General features: G+C 40.1%; 1 protein-coding gene across 1 annotated transcript in view; it reads left to right on the top strand.

Annotated features, from left to right (window-relative positions):
* Positions 1-7,598: 7,598 nt before the first annotated feature.
* slc4a2a (solute carrier family 4 member 2a) overlaps positions 7,599-22,565 on the top strand; it is a 50,895-nt gene continuing 35,928 nt past the window's right edge. Inside the window, exons 1-3 of the mRNA XM_044367243.1 lie at positions 7,599-8,028; positions 9,169-9,325; positions 9,508-9,712. Of these exons, the coding sequence (XP_044223178.1) occupies positions 7,990-8,028; positions 9,169-9,325; positions 9,508-9,712 (401 nt within the window). The 5' untranslated portion in view covers positions 7,599-7,989. The remainder of the gene's footprint in view (positions 8,029-9,168; positions 9,326-9,507; positions 9,713-22,565) is intronic.

The following is a 22,565-nucleotide window of genomic DNA, read 5'->3' as shown; positions in this document are numbered from 1 at the left end:
ATCAAATTTAAAGCCCTTTTAAAATCTGCTGTAAAGGACTTTAAATAACAGTTCCCAGTGTTCCCAGTGTTAAACCAGCAGTCAGGTGTCTGTAATCATTCCTCCTGTTCATACTGGATATTAAAGATCCTTCAAATGTGCTTTCAATGGAAGTGATGGAGGATAAAATCCACAGTGTGTCCACACAGTCATTTAAAGTCTGTGTGAAGCTTCTATTCAGCTTCATCAGTCTGAGTTAGTCATATCAAGTGGATATCTGACACATTTACAGTCTTTTTAGCATCAAATTCCCTCTTTGTGTTTCCTCGGACAGTGTTTCCCTGTTGAGCTGCAGGTGGAAGTATAGTAACAAAAAGAGGAACTTTGGCACTAAAAAGACTGTAACGTTGAAAGATATCTACTTGATTTGACTCATTTGGACGCTGAAGCTTCATATTAGCTTCAGACTGTGGATTTTGTCCTCCATCACTTCCATTGTAAGGTCATTATGAAGGGATCTTCTAATGGTCAGTATGAACAGGAGGAATGATTACAGCAAGAAACACACGTGAAAAACTGTGAACTCGTCCTTTAACGCAGCAGGAGACAGAAGAGTGATGATGCTGACAGGTGAGTTTCAGCATCATCATCACACAGGTGATGATGATGCTGATGCTGAGGATGACGATCAGTGACATCATCAGTCTGTGTGCAGCACTGTGTGTGTGTACTGCCAGGAGGCGGGGCTAACCTTGACTGACAGTTTGGTTGCCATGGTGACCTTCAGCTGATCAGGTTTCTGTAACAGAGAGAGAGTTAGACCTTTTCTCCAGTCTGTCCTCCAACTCCTGTTCTGCCCCCCCCCTCCCTTCTCTCCTCTTTTCTTCTCCTCTTTCTTCCTGTTACCCCCCCTGCACCCCACCACCACCCCACCCCCTCCTGTTCTCTGTGCTGGTTCAGTCTTTGCATTATAATTCCTCTCTTTCAGTGCTGCGAGGACGCTGAGGTAGGCTCCAACTCTCTTCCTGTTTCACACACACACACACACACACACACACACACACACACACACACACACACACACACACACACACACTCTCGCTCTCTCACAGATCAGCTGTTTCCTGCAGAGTCCATGTCAACACTGAGCAGCTAAATCTGAAGAAGCATCATTTCTCTGGTTTATATGTAAATATCACATGATTCTGCAAAATCTGTGTAAATGTCTGAACTGAAACATGTTGGTTAGAGTTACATGTTGGTTAGTTACATGTTGGTTAGAGTTACATGTTGGTTAGTTACATGTTGGTTAGTTACATGTTGGTTAGAGTTACATGTTGGTTAGTTACATGTTGGTTAGAGTTACATGTTGGTTAGTTACATGTTGGTTAGAGTTACATGTTGGTTAGAGTTACATGTTGGTTGGTTACATGTTGGTTAGAGTTACATGTTGGTTAGTTACATGTTGGTTAGTTACATGTTGGTTAGTTACATGCTGGTTAGAGTTACATGTTGGTTAGTTACATGTTGGTTAGTTACATGTTGATTAGTTACATGTTGGTTAGTTACATGTTGGTTAGTTACATGTTGGTTAGTTACATGTTGGTTAGTTACATGCTGGTTAGAGTTACATGTTGGTTAGTTACATGTTGGTTAGTTACATGTTGATTAGTTACATGTTGGTTAGTTACATGTTGGTTAGTTACATGTTGGTTAGTTACATGTTGATTAGTTACATGTTGGTTAGTTACATGTTGGTTAGTTACATGTTGGTTAGTTACATGCTGGTTAGAGTTACATGTTGGTTAGTTACATGTTGGTTAGTTACATGCTGGTTAGAGTTACATGTTGGTTAGTTACATGTTGGTTAGTTACATGTTGGTTAGTTACATGTTGATTAGTTACATGTTGGTTAGTTACATGTTGGTTAGTTACATGTTGGTTAGTTACATGTTGGTTAGTTACATGCTGGTTAGAGTTACATGTTGGTTGGTTACATGTTGGTTAGAGTTACATGTTGGTTAGTTACATGTTGGTTAGTTACATGTTGGTTAGTTACATGCTGGTTAGAGTTACATGTTGGTTAGTTACATGTTGGTTAGAGTTACATGTTGGTTAGTTACATGTTGGTTAGTTACATGTTGGTTAGAGTTACATGTTGGTTAGTTACATGTTGGTTAGAGTTACATGTTGGTTAGTTACATGTTGGTTAGAGTTACATGTTGGTTAGAGTTACATGTTGGTTGGTTACATGTTGGTTAGAGTTACATGTTGGTTAGTTACATGTTGGTTAGTTACATGTTGGTTAGTTACATGCTGGTTAGAGTTACATGTTGGTTAGTTACATGTTGGTTAGAGTTACATGTTGGTTAGTTACATGTTGGTTAGTTACATGTTGGTTAGTTACATGTTGATTAGTTACATGTTGGTTAGTTACATGTTGGTTAGTTACATGTTGGTTAGTTACATGTTGGTTAGTTACATGCTGGTTAGAGTTACATGTTGGTTAGTTACATGTTGGTTAGTTACATGCTGGTTAGAGTTACATGTTGGTTAGTTACATGTTGGTTAGAGTTACATGTTGGTTAGTTACATGTTGGTTAGTTACATGTTGGTTAGTTACATGTTGGTTAGTTACATGCTGGTTAGAGTTACATGTTGGTTAGTTACATGCTGGTTAGAGTTACATGTTGGTTAGTTACATGTTGGTTAGTTACATGCTGGTTAGAGTTACATGTTGGTTAGTTACATGTTGGTTAATTACATGCTGGTTAGAGTTAGATGTTGGTTAGTTACATGTTGATTAGTTACATGTTGGTTAGTTACATGTTGGTTAGTTACATGTTGGTTAGTTACATGCTGGTTAGAGTTAGATGTTGGTTAGTTACATGTTGGTTAGTTACATGCTGGTTAGAGTTACATGTTGGTTGGTTGCATGTTGGTTAGTTACATGTTGGTTAGTTACATGTTGGTTAGTTACATGCTGGTTAGAGTTACATGTTGGTTGGTTACATGTTGGTTAGTTACATGTTGGTTAGTTACATATTGGTTAGAGTTACATGTTGGTTGGTTACATGTTGGCTAGTTACATGTTTGTCAGAGTTACATGTTGGTTGGTTACATGTTTGTCAGAGTTACATGTTGGTTGGTTACATGTTGGTTAGTTACATGTTTGTTAAAGTTACATGTTGGTTAGTTACATGTTTGTTAGAGACAGGTATAGGTTGTGTTAAGAGTGAGGTTGTAGGTCTGTAATGGGACATGAACTGCAGTCCCCAGATGTAGATCTAAACGTTGACATCCATCATGACGTTTGTGCAGAGTCTCTGTAGAACATCTCATCGCTCAGTGTCATCTGTCACCACGGTGGTTCATGTTACATGTTGGTTAGTTACATGTTGATTAGTTACATGCTGGTTAGAGTTACATGCTGGTTAGAGTTACATGTTGGTTAGTTACATGTTGGTTAGTTACATGTTGGTTAGTTACATGTTGGTTAGAGTTACATGTTGGTTAGTTACATGCTGGTTAATTACATGCTGGTTAGAGTTAGATGTTGGTTAGTTACATGTTGATTAGTTACATGTTGGTTAGTTACATGTTGGTTAGTTACATGCTGGTTAGTTACATGCTGGTTAGAGTTAGATGTTGGTTAGTTACATGTTGGTTAGTTACATGCTGGTTAGAGTTACATGTTGGTTAGTTACATGTTGGTTAGTTACATGTTGATTAGTTACATGTTGGTTAGAGTTACATGTTGGTTAGAGTTACATGTTGGTTGGTTACATGTTGGTTAGAGTTACATGTTGGTTAGTTACATGTTGGTTAGTTACATGTTGGTTAGTTACATGCTGGTTAGAGTTACATGTTGGTTAGTTACATGTTGGTTAGTTACATGTTGATTAGTTACATGTTGGTTAGTTACATGTTGGTTAGTTACATGTTGGTTAGTTACATGTTGGTTAGTTACATGCTGGTTAGAGTTACATGTTGGTTAGTTACATGTTGGTTAGTTACATGTTGATTAGTTACATGTTGGTTAGTTACATGTTGGTTAGTTACATGTTGGTTAGTTACATGTTGATTAGTTACATGTTGGTTAGTTACATGTTGGTTAGTTACATGTTGGTTAGTTACATGCTGGTTAGAGTTACATGTTGGTTAGTTACATGTTGGTTAGTTACATGCTGGTTAGAGTTACATGTTGGTTAGTTACATGTTGGTTAGTTACATGTTGGTTAGTTACATGTTGATTAGTTACATGTTGGTTAGTTACATGTTGGTTAGTTACATGTTGGTTAGTTACATGTTGGTTAGTTACATGCTGGTTAGAGTTACATGTTGGTTGGTTACATGTTGGTTAGAGTTACATGTTGGTTAGTTACATGTTGGTTAGTTACATGTTGGTTAGTTACATGCTGGTTAGAGTTACATGTTGGTTAGTTACATGTTGGTTAGAGTTACATGTTGGTTAGTTACATGTTGGTTAGTTACATGTTGGTTAGAGTTACATGTTGGTTAGTTACATGTTGGTTAGAGTTACATGTTGGTTAGTTACATGTTGGTTAGAGTTACATGTTGGTTAGAGTTACATGTTGGTTGGTTACATGTTGGTTAGAGTTACATGTTGGTTAGTTACATGTTGGTTAGTTACATGTTGGTTAGTTACATGCTGGTTAGAGTTACATGTTGGTTAGTTACATGTTGGTTAGAGTTACATGTTGGTTAGTTACATGTTGGTTAGTTACATGTTGGTTAGTTACATGTTGATTAGTTACATGTTGGTTAGTTACATGTTGGTTAGTTACATGTTGGTTAGTTACATGTTGGTTAGTTACATGCTGGTTAGAGTTACATGTTGGTTAGTTACATGTTGGTTAGTTACATGCTGGTTAGAGTTACATGTTGGTTAGTTACATGTTGGTTAGAGTTACATGTTGGTTAGTTACATGTTGGTTAGTTACATGTTGGTTAGTTACATGTTGGTTAGTTACATGCTGGTTAGAGTTACATGTTGGTTAGTTACATGCTGGTTAGAGTTACATGTTGGTTAGTTACATGTTGGTTAGTTACATGCTGGTTAGAGTTACATGTTGGTTAGTTACATGTTGGTTAATTACATGCTGGTTAGAGTTAGATGTTGGTTAGTTACATGTTGATTAGTTACATGTTGGTTAGTTACATGTTGGTTAGTTACATGTTGGTTAGTTACATGCTGGTTAGAGTTAGATGTTGGTTAGTTACATGTTGGTTAGTTACATGCTGGTTAGAGTTACATGTTGGTTGGTTGCATGTTGGTTAGTTACATGTTGGTTAGTTACATGTTGGTTAGTTACATGCTGGTTAGAGTTACATGTTGGTTGGTTACATGTTGGTTAGTTACATGTTGGTTAGTTACATATTGGTTAGAGTTACATGTTGGTTGGTTACATGTTGGCTAGTTACATGTTTGTCAGAGTTACATGTTGGTTGGTTACATGTTTGTCAGAGTTACATGTTGGTTGGTTACATGTTGGTTAGTTACATGTTTGTTAAAGTTACATGTTGGTTAGTTACATGTTTGTTAGAGACAGGTATAGGTTGTGTTAAGAGTGAGGTTGTAGGTCTGTAATGGGACATGAACTGCAGTCCCCAGATGTAGATCTAAACGTTGACATCCATCATGACGTTTGTGCAGAGTCTCTGTAGAACATCTCATCGCTCAGTGTCATCTGTCACCACGGTGGTTCATGTTACATGTTGGTTAGTTACATGTTGATTAGTTACATGCTGGTTAGAGTTACATGCTGGTTAGAGTTACATGTTGGTTAGTTACATGTTGGTTAGTTACATGTTGGTTAGTTACATGTTGGTTAGAGTTACATGTTGGTTAGTTACATGCTGGTTAATTACATGCTGGTTAGAGTTAGATGTTGGTTAGTTACATGTTGATTAGTTACATGTTGGTTAGTTACATGTTGGTTAGTTACATGCTGGTTAGTTACATGCTGGTTAGAGTTAGATGTTGGTTAGTTACATGTTGGTTAGTTACATGCTGGTTAGAGTTACATGTTGGTTGGTTGCATGTTGGTTAGTTACATGTTGGTTAGTTACATGTTGGTTAGAGTTACATGTTGGTTGGTTACATGTTGGTTAGTTACATGTTGGTTAGTTACATATTGGTTAGAGTTACATGTTGGTTGGTTACATGTTGGTTAGTTACATGTTGGTTAGAGTTACATGTTGGTTAGTTACATGCTGGTTAGAGTTACATGTTGGTTAGTTACATGCTGGTTAGAGTTAGATGTTGGTTAGTTACATGCTGGTTAGAGTTAGATGTTGGTTAGAGTTAGATGTTGGTTAGTTACATGTTGGTTAGTTACATGTTGGTTAGTTACATGTTGGTTAGAGTTACATGTTGGTTAGTTACATGCTGGTTAATTACATGCTGGTTAGAGTTACATGTTGGTTAGTTACATGTTGGTTAGTTACATGCTGGTTAGAGTTACATGTTGGTTAGTTACATGTTGGTTAGTTACATGTTGGTTAGAGTTACATGTTGGTTAGTTACATGCTGGTTAATTACATGCTGGTTAGAGTTAGATGTTGGTTAGTTACATGTTGATTAGTTACATGTTGGTTAGTTACATGTTGGTTAGTTACATGTTGGTTAGTTACATGCTGGTTAGAGTTAGATGTTGGTTAGTTACATGTTGGTTAGTTACATGCTGGTTAGAGTTACATGTTGGTTGGTTGCATGTTGGTTAGTTACATGTTGGTTAGTTACATGTTGGTTAGTTACATGCTGGTTAGAGTTACATGTTGGTTGGTTACATGTTGGTTAGTTACATGTTGGTTAGTTACATATTGGTTAGAGTTACATGTTGGTTGGTTACATGTTGGCTAGTTACATGTTTGTCAGAGTTACATGTTGGTTGGTTACATGTTTGTCAGAGTTACATGTTGGTTGGTTACATGTTGGTTAGTTACATGTTTGTTAAAGTTACATGTTGGTTAGTTACATGTTTGTTAGAGACAGGTATAGGTTGTGTTAAGAGTGAGGTTGTAGGTTTGTAATGGGACATGAACTGCAGTCCCCAGATGTAGATCTAAACGTTGACATCCATCATGACGTTTGTGCAGAGTCTCTGTAGAACATCTCATCGCTCAGTGTCATCTGTCACCACGGTGGTTCAGACTGAAATATCTTGTCATGTCCTGACTCTTCACCTGGTCATACTGTTTTCTGTTTTCCTGCAAAACTTTTGTGTTTAGCATGAAGTAGCATGTTAGCATGCTAACATGCTAAACTAATGTGGTGAACACATAGATGTATTAGTGATTTGATACAACACTGCTGCTCAGTCTTACTGCCAGTTTCACCCAGTCTTTGCCTGACTGTCTCTCTCTCTGTCTCTCTACCTGTCTCTCTCTCTCTGTCTGTCTCTCTCTCCCTATAAATAACTCTTCTCCCTCAGTATTGCAGACACCTTATGTGCTGACTCACCTGTCTCTCTCTCTGTCTCTCTCACTGTCTCTGTCTGTCTCTCTCTCTGTCTTTGTCTGTCTCTCTCTCTGTCTCTGTCTGTCTCTCTCTCTGTCTTTGTCTCTCTCTCTCTCTCTGTCTCTGTCTGTCTCTCTCTCTGTCTCTGTCTGTCTCTCTCTCTGTCTCTGTCTGTCTCTCTCTCTCTATAAATAACTCTTCTCTCTCAGTATTACAGACACCTTATGTGCTGACTCAGCTGTCTCATTCTGATCTGCTGACTCACTGTCCTCTGCCTCCACTGTGTGATATGAGCTGTCAGTGTGACCTTTGACCTATTAGTGTTCATGGACAGACACTGACACCTGTCTACCTTTATCTCTGTTTTTAAATGAGTTGTTAACCTCTTACCTCTGGGAGGTCTTTCAGTTTTTATACAATCATGTATGTTGACCTTTGACCTGCAGTGTTTCTTCCTCAGGCTCTGCTGCTGAAACTCCACCTGCTGAACATCCTCTGACCTCTGACCTGTGACTTCTGGAGGAGCTATGAGCCGTCACCAGAGAGATGCTGTCGGTGTGTCTGCAGTGAGTCTGAACATTCTTATTTTAACATCATTCCCTGTCTGCAGACGTCATGTTACCTCCCAGTGAACCAGGTGAGCACAGTCAGACTGCTGTTACCATGGTAACACAGGGCTGTGATGTCATCACTATATCCAGCACCGAGCTGCTCGAGTCCTCTCAGCTGTCTGTGATCTCACAGGCACAGAAATAAAAACAGCTTCCACCTTCATCACATCTGAGCTCCAGAAGTCCGCAGACTGAACAGTTTCAAGTTTAAAGTCAGAAGGAGCCAGGAGCACCTGGCTGCAGCAACATGGCGGAGGACAACAACAATGGTCATCCCTAGACAGGAAGTCATGTGACAACGTCTCAGCATTTCAAAACAAGAGCAGAATTTCACCTCACAAACTTAAATTAAATAACATATGAAGTACAAGTACTTTTACTGCATCGCTGTCATTTATCATTTTAAATCTTAAAATAACATTTAGGATTTACTTAAAATTATTAAACATTAGTTTACTAATAATAGTTTTACATCAGCATTCTACTATACATGAAGATATACTGTAGGACTTGTAGAACTACAATATGAATGGCTATAACTCAAAGTAACAGTATTCCTGTTTACCAGCTGAAGCTCTGAATACCCCACCTGGCCAAAAGTATGTGGACAGCGGAACATATGTGATGGTAATAAGTAATTGTGATAGCATGGACATTAATCTGCTGCTGTAGCAGCCTTCACTTCTCTGGTTTCAGAAACTACAACATGCATGCAACAGTTCCTGTTGTCCTTTTGAGTTCATGTACCTCTGAATCCTGTCACATGACTTCCTGTGTACGGATGACTGTTGTGGTCGTGCTCCCATGTGATTGCTGCCATGTTGCTGCAGCCAGGTTCAGCTTTTAGATTCCTGCCATGTGTTTACTTAAAATTCACACGTAGGGATAAGTGCGTCTTAATAATATGTGAATGTCTTTGTGTACATATCAAATCATACATTAAAATAAAAATGGTATTTTTTAATGTGAAAACAAACAAACAAGCAAACAAACACAATCCAGGTTTCAGTTTAATCAGCTTTTAGAAGCCTGTGAACTGTAATTTAAAGGTTAAAGTTCGAGTAACTTTAATTTATCTCTTCTTCTCTCCTTCAGTCTCTGACTCCACCTCCTCCACGTTGCCATAGTGATGAAGAAGAGGAAGAGGACCTGAACAAGGTGTTTGATGTTCCATGTTTTCAGCAGATCCTTCGCCCTGCAGCTTGCAGCCCACCAGAGAAACACAGAGTCTACAATGAGCAGGACTTTGAAGGTGAGTCAGAACTCACCTGGTCGCAGGATGTCTGAAAGGTTTCCTCGGCTCCTCCAGGAGTCTTTGTCCCAGCACCTGATGGAGGTCGTAGAGGTCCTGCTCGTGGTTCCAGGGCTTCTGGATTTTATATCTGTGATATTTATTGTAATATTTAAAACATAAACTTATATTTTTTGTTGCAGAACATCGTCACTTGTCTCGCCACGTCCATCATCCTCTGTCCAAACCTGCTGCTGACAGCAGGAGGAAAAGGACCAATGAGGGGAGACGAGGCTCTGCCCCCAGCGCCGCAACCACCATAGAAGAAGACCAAGAGGGAGAAGAGGGCAAGGAGGAGTCCTACAGTCAGACTGATGGCGAGGAGGGACGAACAGCCACACCCACCAGGTGAGTTACACACCTTTAAGTGTCTCCGCCCACCCAGGCTCAGCTCCACACTGACAAACACACTGAAACACACCGACGAACACACTAAAACACACTAAAACACACCAACAAACACACTAAAACACACTAAAACATACTACAGCACACTGACAAACACACTAAAACACACTGACAAACACACTGAAACACACCAACAAACACACTAAAACACACTAAAACACACCAACAAACACACTGAAACACACTTAAACACACTGACAAACACACTAAAACACACCAACAAACACACTAAAACACACTAAAACACACTGACAAACACACTAAAACACACTGACAAACACACTAAAACACACTAAAACACACTGACAAACACACTGAAACACACTAAAACACACTGACAAACACACTAAAACACACCAACAAACACACTAAAACACACTAAAACACACTGACAAACACACTGAAACACACTAAAACACACTAAAACACACTAAAACACACTGACAAACACACTAAAACACACTGACAAACACACTAAAACACACTAAAACACACTGACAAACACACTGAAACACACCAACAAACACACTAAAACACACTAAAACACACTGACAAACACACTAAAACACACCAACAAACACACTAAAACACACTAAAACACACTGACAAACACACTAAAACACACTGACAAACACACTAAAACACACTAAAACACACTGACAAACACACTGAAACACACCAACAAACACACTAAAACACACTAAAACACACTGACAAACACACTAAAACACACCAACAAACACACTAAAACACACTAAAACACACTGACAAACACACTAAAACACACTGACAAACACACTAAAACACACTAAAACACACTAAAACACACTGACAAACACACTACAACACACCAACAAACACACTAAAACACACTTAAACACACTGACAAACACACTACAACACACTAAAACACACTAAAACACACTGACAAACACACTAAAACACACCAACAAACACACTAAAACACACTAAAACACACTGACAAACACACTAAAACACACCAACAAACACACTAAAACACACTAAAACACACTGACAAACACACTAAAACACACCAACAAACACACTAAAACACACTAAAACACACCAACAAACACACTAAAACACACTGACAAACACACTAAAACACACCAACAAACACACTAAAACACACTGACAAACACACTAAAACATACTAAAACACACTGACACACAATGACGAACACACTGACACACAATGACGAACACACTAAAACACAATGACGAACACAGTAAAACACAATGACGAACACAGTAAAACACAATGACGAACACACTAAAACACAATGACGAACACAGTAAAACACAATGACGAACACACTGACACACAATGACGAACACACTTACACACAATGACGAACACACTGACACACAATGACGAACACACTAAAACACAATGACGAACACAGTAAAACACAATGACGAACACACTGACACACAATGACGAACACACTTACACACAATGACGAACACACTGACACACAATGACGAACACACTGAAACACAATGACGAACGCACTGAAACACAATGACGAACACACTTAAACACAATGACGAACACACTGACACACAATGACGAACACACTTACACACAATGACGAACGCACTGAAACACAATGACGAACACACTGACACACAATGACGAACACACTAAAACACAATGACGAACACACTGAAACACAATGACGAACACACTAAAACACAATGACGAACACACTAAAACACAATGACGAACACACTAAAACACAATGACGAACACACTAAAACACAATGACGAACACACTAAAACACAATGACGAACACACTAAAACACAATGACGAACACACTAAAACACAATGACGAACACACTAAAACACAATGACGAACACACTGAAACACAATGACGAACACACTGAAACACAATGACGAACACACTAAAACACAATGACGAACACACTAAAACACAATGACGAACACACTAAAACACAATGACGAACACACTAAAACACAATGACGAACACACTAAAACACAATGACGAACACACTGAAACACAATGACGAACACACTAAAACACAATGACGAACGCACTGAAACACAATGACGAACACACTAAAACACAATGACGAACACACTGAAACACAATGACGAACACACTAAAACACAATGACGAACGCACTGAAACACAATGACGAACACACTGAAACACAATGACGAACGCACTGAAACACAATGACGAACACACTGAAACACAATGACGAACACACTAACACACAATGACGAACACACTGAAACACAATGACGAACACACTAAAACACAATGACGAACGCACTGAAACACAATGACGAACACACTGAAACACAATGACGAACACACTAAAACACAATGACGAACGCACTGAAACACAATGACGAACACACTGAAACACAATGACAAACACACTTAAACACAATGACGAACACACTAAAACACAATGACGAACACACTGAAACACAATGACGAACGCACTGACACACAATGACGAACACACTAAAACACAATGACGAACGCACTGAAACACAATGACGAACACACTAAAACACAATGACGAACGCACTGAAACACAATGACGAACACACTAAAACACAATGACGAACGCACTGAAACACAATGACGAACACACTGAAACACAATGACGAACACACTAAAACACAATGACGAACACACTAAAACACAATGACGAACACACTAAAACACAATGACGAACACACTAACACACACCAACGAACACACTAAAACACAATGACGAACACACTGACACACACCAACGAACACACTAAAACACAATGACGAACACACTAACACACACCAACGAACACACTAAAACACAATGACGAACACACTAACACACACCAACGAACACACTAAAACACAATGACGAACACACTGAAACACAATGACGAACACACTGAAACACAATGACGAACACACTAAAACACAATGACGAACGCACTGAAACACAATGACGAACACACTGAAACACAATGACAAACACACTTAAACACAATGACGAACACACTAAAACACAATGACGAACACACTGAAACACAATGACGAACGCACTGACACACAATGACGAACACACTAAAACACAATGACGAACGCACTGAAACACAATGACGAACACACTAAAACACAATGACGAACGCACTGAAACACAATGACGAACACACTAAAACACAATGACGAACGCACTGAAACACAATGACGAACACACTGAAACACAATGACGAACACACTAACACACAATGACGAACACACTGAAACACAATGACGAACACACTAAAACACAATGACGAACGCACTGAAACACAATGACGAACACACTGAAACACAATGACGAACACACTGAAACACAATGACGAACGCACTGAAACACAATGACGAACACACTGAAACACAATGACAAACACACTTAAACACAATGACGAACACACTAAAACACAATGACGAACACACTGAAACACAATGACGAACACACTAAAACACAATGACGAACGCACTGAAACACAATGACGAACACACTGAAACACAATGACAAACACACTGAAACACAATGACGAACACACTAAAACACACCAACGAACACACTAAAACACACCAACGAACACACTAAAACACAATGACGAACACACTAAAACACAATGACGAACGCACTGACACACAATGACGAACGCACTGAAACACAATGACGAACGCACTGAAACACAATGACGAACACACTGAAACACACCGACGAACTCACTAAAACACAATGACGAACACACTGAAACACAATGACGAACACACTAAAACACAATGACGAACACACTAAAACACAATGACGAACACACTGAAACACACCGACGAACACACTGAAACACACCGACGAACACACTGAAACACACCGACGAACACACTAAAACACAATGACGAACACACTAAAACACAATGACGAACACACTAAAACACAATGACGAACACACTGAAACACAATGACGAACACACTAAAACACAATGACGAACACACTAAAACACAATGACGAACACACTGAAACACACCGACGAACACACTGAAACACACCGACGAACACACTAAAACACAATGACGAACACACTAAAACACAATGACGAACACACTAAAACACAATGACGAACACACTAAAACACAATGACGAACACACTAAAACACAATGACGAACACACTGAAACACACCGACGAACACACTGAAACACACCGACGAACACACTAAAACACAATGACGAACACACTGAAACACACCGACGAACACACTAAAACACAATGACGAACGCACTGAAACACAATGACGAACACACTAAAACACAATGACGAACACACTGAAACACAATGACGAACACACTAAAACACAATGACGAACACACTGAAACACAATGACAAACACACTTAAACACAATGACGAACACACTAAAACACAATGACGAACACACTGAAACACACCGACGAACACACTAAAACACACCGACGAACACACTGAAACACACCGACGAACACACTAAAACACACCGACGAACACACTAAAACACAATGACGAACACACTGAAACACACCGACGAACACACTAAAACACACCGACGAACACACTAAAACACAATGACGAACACACTGAAACACACCGACGAACACACTAAAACACAATGACGAACACACTGAAACACACCGACGAACACACTAAAACACACCAACGAACACACTGAAACACACCGACGAACACACTAAAACACACCGACGAACACACTAAAACACAATGACGAACACACTGAAACACACCGACGAACACACTAAAACACACCAACGAACACACTAAAACACAATGACGAACACACTAAAACACAATGACGAACACACTGAAACACACCGACGAACACACTGAAACACAATGACAAACACACTGAAACACACCGACGAACACACTAAAACACACCAACGAACACACTAAAACACAATGACGAACACACTAAAACACAATGACGAACACACTGAAACACACCGACGAACACACTAAAACACAATGACGAACACACTGAAACACACCGACGAACACACTAAAACACAATGACGAACACACTAAAACACAATGACGAACACACTAAAACACAATGACGAACACACTAAAACACAATGACGAACGCACTGACACACACCGACGAACACACTAAAACACACCAACGAACACACTAAAACACAATGACGAACACACTGACACACACCGACGAACACACTAAAACACACCAACGAACACACTAAAACACAATGACGAACACAATGACGAACGCACTGACACACACCGACGAACACACTAAAACACAATGACGAACACACTGACACACACCGACGAACACACTAAAACACACCAACGAACACACTAAAACACAATGACGAACACACTGAAACACACCGACGAACACACTAAAACACACCAACGAACACACTAAAACACAATGACGAACACACTAAAACACAATGACGAACACACTGAAACACAATGACGAACACACTGACACACAATGACGAACACACTGAAACACAATGACGAACACACTTAAACACAATGACGAACACACTAAAACACAATGACGAACGCACTAAAACACAATGACGAACACACTGAAACACAATGACGAACACACTAAAACACAATGACGAACACACTGAAACACAATGACGAACACACTAAAACACAATGACGAACGCACTGAAACACAATGACGAACACACTAAAACACAATGACGAACACACTGAAACACAATGACGAACACACTAAAACACAATGACGAACACACTGAAACACAATGACGAACACACTAAAACACAATGACGAACACACTAACACACAATGACGAACACACTGAAACACAATGACGAACACACTAAAACACAATGACGAACACACTGAAACACAATGACGAACGCACTGAAACACAATGACGAACGCACTGAAACACAATGACGAACACACTAAAACACAATGACGAACGCACTGAAACACAATGACGAACACACTGAAACACAATGACGAACACACTAAAACACAATGACGAACGCACTGAAACACAATGACGAACACACTGAAACACAATGACGAACACACTGAAACACAATGACGAACGCACTGAAACACAATGACGAACACACTAAAACACAATGACGAACGCACTGAAACACAATGACGAACACACTGAAACACAATGACGAACGCACTGAAACACAATGACGAACACACTGAAACACAATGACGAACGCACTGAAACACAATGACGAACGCACTGAAACACAATGACGAACACACTGAAACACAATGACGAACGCACTGAAACACAATGACGAACGCACTGAAACACAATGACGAACACACTAAAACACAATGACGAACGCACTGAAACACAATGACGAACACACTGAAACACAATGACGAACGCACTGAAACACAATGACGAACACACTAAAACACAATGACGAACGCACTGAAACACAATGACGAACACACTGAAACACAATGACGAACGCACTGAAACACAATGACGAACACACTGAAACACAATGACGAACGCACTGAAACACAATGACGAACGCACTGAAACACAATGACGAACACACTAAAACACAATGACGAACACACTGAAACACAATGACGAACACACTAAAACACAATGACGAACGCACTGAAACACAATGACGAACACACTGAAACACAATGACGAACACACTAAAACACAATGACGAACGCACTGAAACACAATGACGAACACACTGAAACACAATGACAAACACACTTAAACACAATGACGAACACACTAAAACACAATGACGAACACACTGAAACACAATGACGAACACACTAAAACACAATGACGAACGCACTGAAACACAATGACGAACACACTGAAACACAATGACAAACACACTGAAACACAATGACGAACACACTAAAACACAATGACGAACACACTGAAACACAATGACGAACACACTAAAACACAATGACGAACGCACTGAAACACAATGACGAACACACTGAAACACAATGACAAACACACTTAAACACAATGACGAACACACTAAAACACAATGACGAACACACTAAAACACAATGACGAACACACTAACACACACCAACGAACACACTAAAACACAATGACGAACACACTAAAACACAATGACGAACGCACTGAAACACAATGACGAACACACTGACACACAATGACGAACGCACTGAAACACAATGACGAACACACTGAAACACAATGACAAACACACTTAAACACAATGACGAACACACTAAAACACAATGACGAACACACTAAAACACAATGACGAACACACTAAAACACAATGACGAACACACTAAAACACAATGACGAACACACTGAAACACACCGACGAACACACTGAAACACACCGACGAACACACTAAAACACAATGACGAACACACTGAAACACACCGACGAACACACTAAAACACAATGACGAACGCACTGAAACACAATGACGAACACACTGAAACACAATGACAAACACACTTAAACACAATGACGAACACACTAAAACACAATGACGAACACACTGAAACACACCGACGAACACACTGAAACACAATGACAAACACACTTAAACACAATGACGAACACACTAAAACACAATGACGAACGCACTGAAACACAATGACGAACACACTAAAACACAATGACGAACACACTGAAACACACCGACGAACACACTGAAACACAATGACAAACACACTTAAACACAATGACAAACACACTTAAACACAATGACGAACACACTAAAACACAATGACGAACACACTAAAACACACCGACGAACACACTGAAACACACCGACGAACACACTAAAACACACCGACGAACACACTAAAACACAATGACGAACACACTGAAACACACCGACGAACACACTAAAACACACCGACGAACACACTAAAACACAATGACGAACACACTGAAACACACCGACGAACACACTAAAACACAATGACGAACACACTGAAACACACCGACGAACACACTAAAACACACCAACGAACACACTGAAACACACCGACGAACACACTAAAACACACCGACGAACACACTAAAACACAATGACGAACACACTGAAACACACCGACGAACACACTAAAACACACCAACGAACACACTAAAACACAATGACGAACACACTAAAACACAATGACGAACACACTGAAACACACCGACGAACACACGAAAACACGACGAACACACTGAAACACACCGACGAACACACTAAAACACACCAACGAACACACTAAAACACAATGACGAACACACTAAAACACAATGACGAACACACTGAAACACACCGACGAACACACTAAAACACAATGACGAACACACTGAAACACACCGACGAACACACTAAAACACAATGACGAACACACTAAAACACAATGACGAACACACTAAAACACAATGACGAACACACTAAAACACAATGACGAACGCACTGACACACACCGACGAACACACTAAAACACACCAACGAACACACTAAAACACAATGACGAACACACTGACACACACCGACGAACACACTAAAACACACCAACGAACACACTAAAACACAATGACGAACACAATGACACACACCGACGAACACACTAAAACACACCAACGAACACACTAAAACACAATGACGAACGCACTGACACACACCGACGAACACACTAAAACACACCAACGAACACACTAAAACACAATGACGAACACACTGACACACACCGACGAACACACTAAAACACACCAACGAACACACTAAAACACAATGACGAACACACTGAAACACACCGACGAACACACTAAAACACACCAACGAACACACTAAAACACAATGACGAACACACTAAAACACAATGACGAACACACTGAAACACACCGACGAACACACTAAAACACAATGACGAACACACTGAAACACACCGACGAACACACTAAAACACAATGACGAACACACTAAAACACAATGACGAACACACTAAAACACAATGACGAACACACTGACACACACCGACGAACACACTAAAACACACCAACGAACACACTAAAACACAATGACGAACACAGTAAAACACAATGACGAACACACTTAAACACAATGACGAACGCACTGAAACACACCGACGAACACACTAAAACACAATGACGAACGCACTGAAACACAATGACGAACACACTGAAACACAATGACGAACACACTGAAACACAATGACGAACACACTGAAACACAATGACGAACACACTGACACACAATGACGAACACACTAAAACACAATGACGAACACACTGACACACAATGACGAACACACTGAAACACAATGACGAACACACTGAAACACAATGACGAACACACTAAAACACAATGACGAACGCACTGAAACACAATGACGAACGCACTGAAACACAATGACGAACACACTGACACACACTGACGAACGCACTGAAACACAATGACGAACACACTGACACACAATGACGAACGCACTGAAACACAATGACGAACACACTGAAACACAATGACAAACACACTTAAACACAATGACGAACACACTAAAACACAATGACGAACACACTAAAACACAATGACGAACACACTAAAACACAATGACGAACACACTGAAACACACCGACGAACACACTGAAACACACCGACGAACACACTAAAACACAATGACGAACACACTGAAACACACCGACGAACACACTAAAACACAATGACGAACGCACTGAAACACAATGACGAACACACTGAAACACAATGACAAACACACTTAAACACAATGACGAACACACTAAAACACAATGACGAACACACTGAAACACACCGACGAACACACTGAAACACAATGACAAACACACTTAAACACAATGACGAACACACTAAAACACAATGACGAACGCACTGAAACACAATGACGAACACACTAAAACACAATGACGAACACACTGAAACACACCGACGAACACACTGAAACACAATGACAAACACACTTAAACACAATGACAAACACACTTAAACACAATGACGAACACACTAAAACACAATGACGAACACACTAAAACACACCGACGAACACACTGAAACACACCGACGAACACACTAAAACACACCGACGAACACACTAAAACACAATGACGAACACACTGAAACACACCGACGAACACACTAAAACACACCGACGAACACACTAAAACACAATGACGAACACACTGAAACACACCGACGAACACACTAAAACACAATGACGAACACACTGAAACACACCGACGAACACACTAAAACACACCAACGAACACACTGAAACACACCGACGAACACACTAAAACACACCGACGAACACACTAAAACACAATGACGAACACACTGAAACACACCGACGAACACACTAAAACACACCAACGAACACACTAAAACACAATGACGAACACACTAAAACACAATGACGAACACACTGAAACACACCGACGAACACACGAAAACACGACGAACACACTGAAACACACCGACGAACACACTAAAACACACCAACGAACACACTAAAACACAATGACGAACACACTAAAACACAATGACGAACACACTGAAACACACCGACGAACACACTAAAACACAATGACGAACACACTGAAACACACCGACGAACACACTAAAACACAATGACGAACACACTAAAACACAATGACGAACACACTAAAACACAATGACGAACACACTAAAACACAATGACGAACGCACTGACACACACCGACGAACACACTAAAACACACCAACGAACACACTAAAACACAATGACGAACACACTGACACACACCGACGAACACACTAAAACACACCAACGAACACACTAAAACACAATGACGAACACAATGACACACACCGACGAACACACTAAAACACACCAACGAACACACTAAAACACAATGACGAACGCACTGACACACACCGACGAACACACTAAAACACACCAACGAACACACTAAAACACAATGACGAACACACTGACACACACCGACGAACACACTAAAACACACCAACGAACACACTAAAACACAATGACGAACACACTGAAACACACCGACGAACACACTAAAACACACCAACGAACACACTAAAACACAATGACGAACACACTAAAACACAATGACGAACACACTGAAACACACCGACGAACACACTAAAACACAATGACGAACACACTGAAACACACCGACGAACACACTAAAACACAATGACGAACACACTAAAACACAATGACGAACACACTAAAACACAATGACGAACACACTGACACACACCGACGAACACACTAAAACACACCAACGAACACACTAAAACACAATGACGAACACAGTAAAACACAATGACGAACACACTTAAACACAATGACGAACGCACTGAAACACACCGACGAACACACTAAAACACAATGACGAACGCACTGAAACACAATGACGAACACACTGAAACACAATGACGAACACACTGAAACACAATGACGAACACACTGAAACACAATGACGAACACACTGACACACAATGACGAACACACTAAAACACAATGACGAACACACTGACACACAATGACGAACACACTGAAACACAATGACGAACACACTGAAACACAATGACGAACACACTAAAACACAATGACGAACGCACTGAAACACAATGACGAACGCACTGAAACACAATGACGAACACACTGACACACACTGACGAACACACTAAAACACACCAACGAACACACTAAAACACAATGACGAACACACTAAAACACAATGACGAACACACTTACACACACCGAAGAACTCACTAAAACACAATGACGAACACACTGACACACACCGACGAACACACTAAAACACACCAACGAACACACTAAAACACAATGACGAACACACTGACACACACCGAAGAACTCACTAAAACACAATGACGAACACACTGACACACACTGAAGAACTCACTAAAACACAATGACGAACACACTGAAACACACCGAAGAACTCACTAAAACACAATGACGAACACAGTAAAACACAATGACGAACGCACTGAAACACAATGACGAACACACTAACACACACCGAAGAACTCACTAAAACACAATGACGAACACACTGACACACACCGACGAACACACTAAAACACAATGACGAACACACTAAAACACACTGAAGAACTCACTAAAACACAATGACAAACACACTGACACACACCGACGAACACACTGACACACACCAACGAACACACTAAAACACAATGACGAACACACTGACACACACCGACGAACACACTGACACACACCAACGAACACACTAAAACACAATGACGAACACACTGAAACACAATGACGAACACACTGACACACACCGAAGAACTCACTAAAACACAATGACGAACACAGTAAAACACAATGACGAACACACTAAAACACAATGACGAACGCACTGAAACACAATGACGAACACACTAAAACACAATGACGAACGCACTGAAACACAATGACGAACACACTGACACACACCGAAGAACTCACTAAAACACAATGACGAACACAGTAAAACACAATGACGAACACACTAAAACACAATGACGAACGCACTGAAACACAATGACGAACACACTAAAACACAATGACGAACGCACTGAAACACAATGACGAACACACTGAAACACAATGACGAACACACTTAAACAC

The sequence above is a fragment of the Thunnus albacares genome, chromosome 12, assembly GCF_914725855.1.
Source record: "Thunnus albacares chromosome 12, fThuAlb1.1, whole genome shotgun sequence".
Lineage (NCBI taxonomy): Eukaryota > Metazoa > Chordata > Actinopteri > Scombriformes > Scombridae > Thunnus > Thunnus albacares.
The sequence above is the reverse complement of the archived record's forward strand: the minus strand, read 5'-3'. Positions and strand labels throughout refer to the sequence as shown.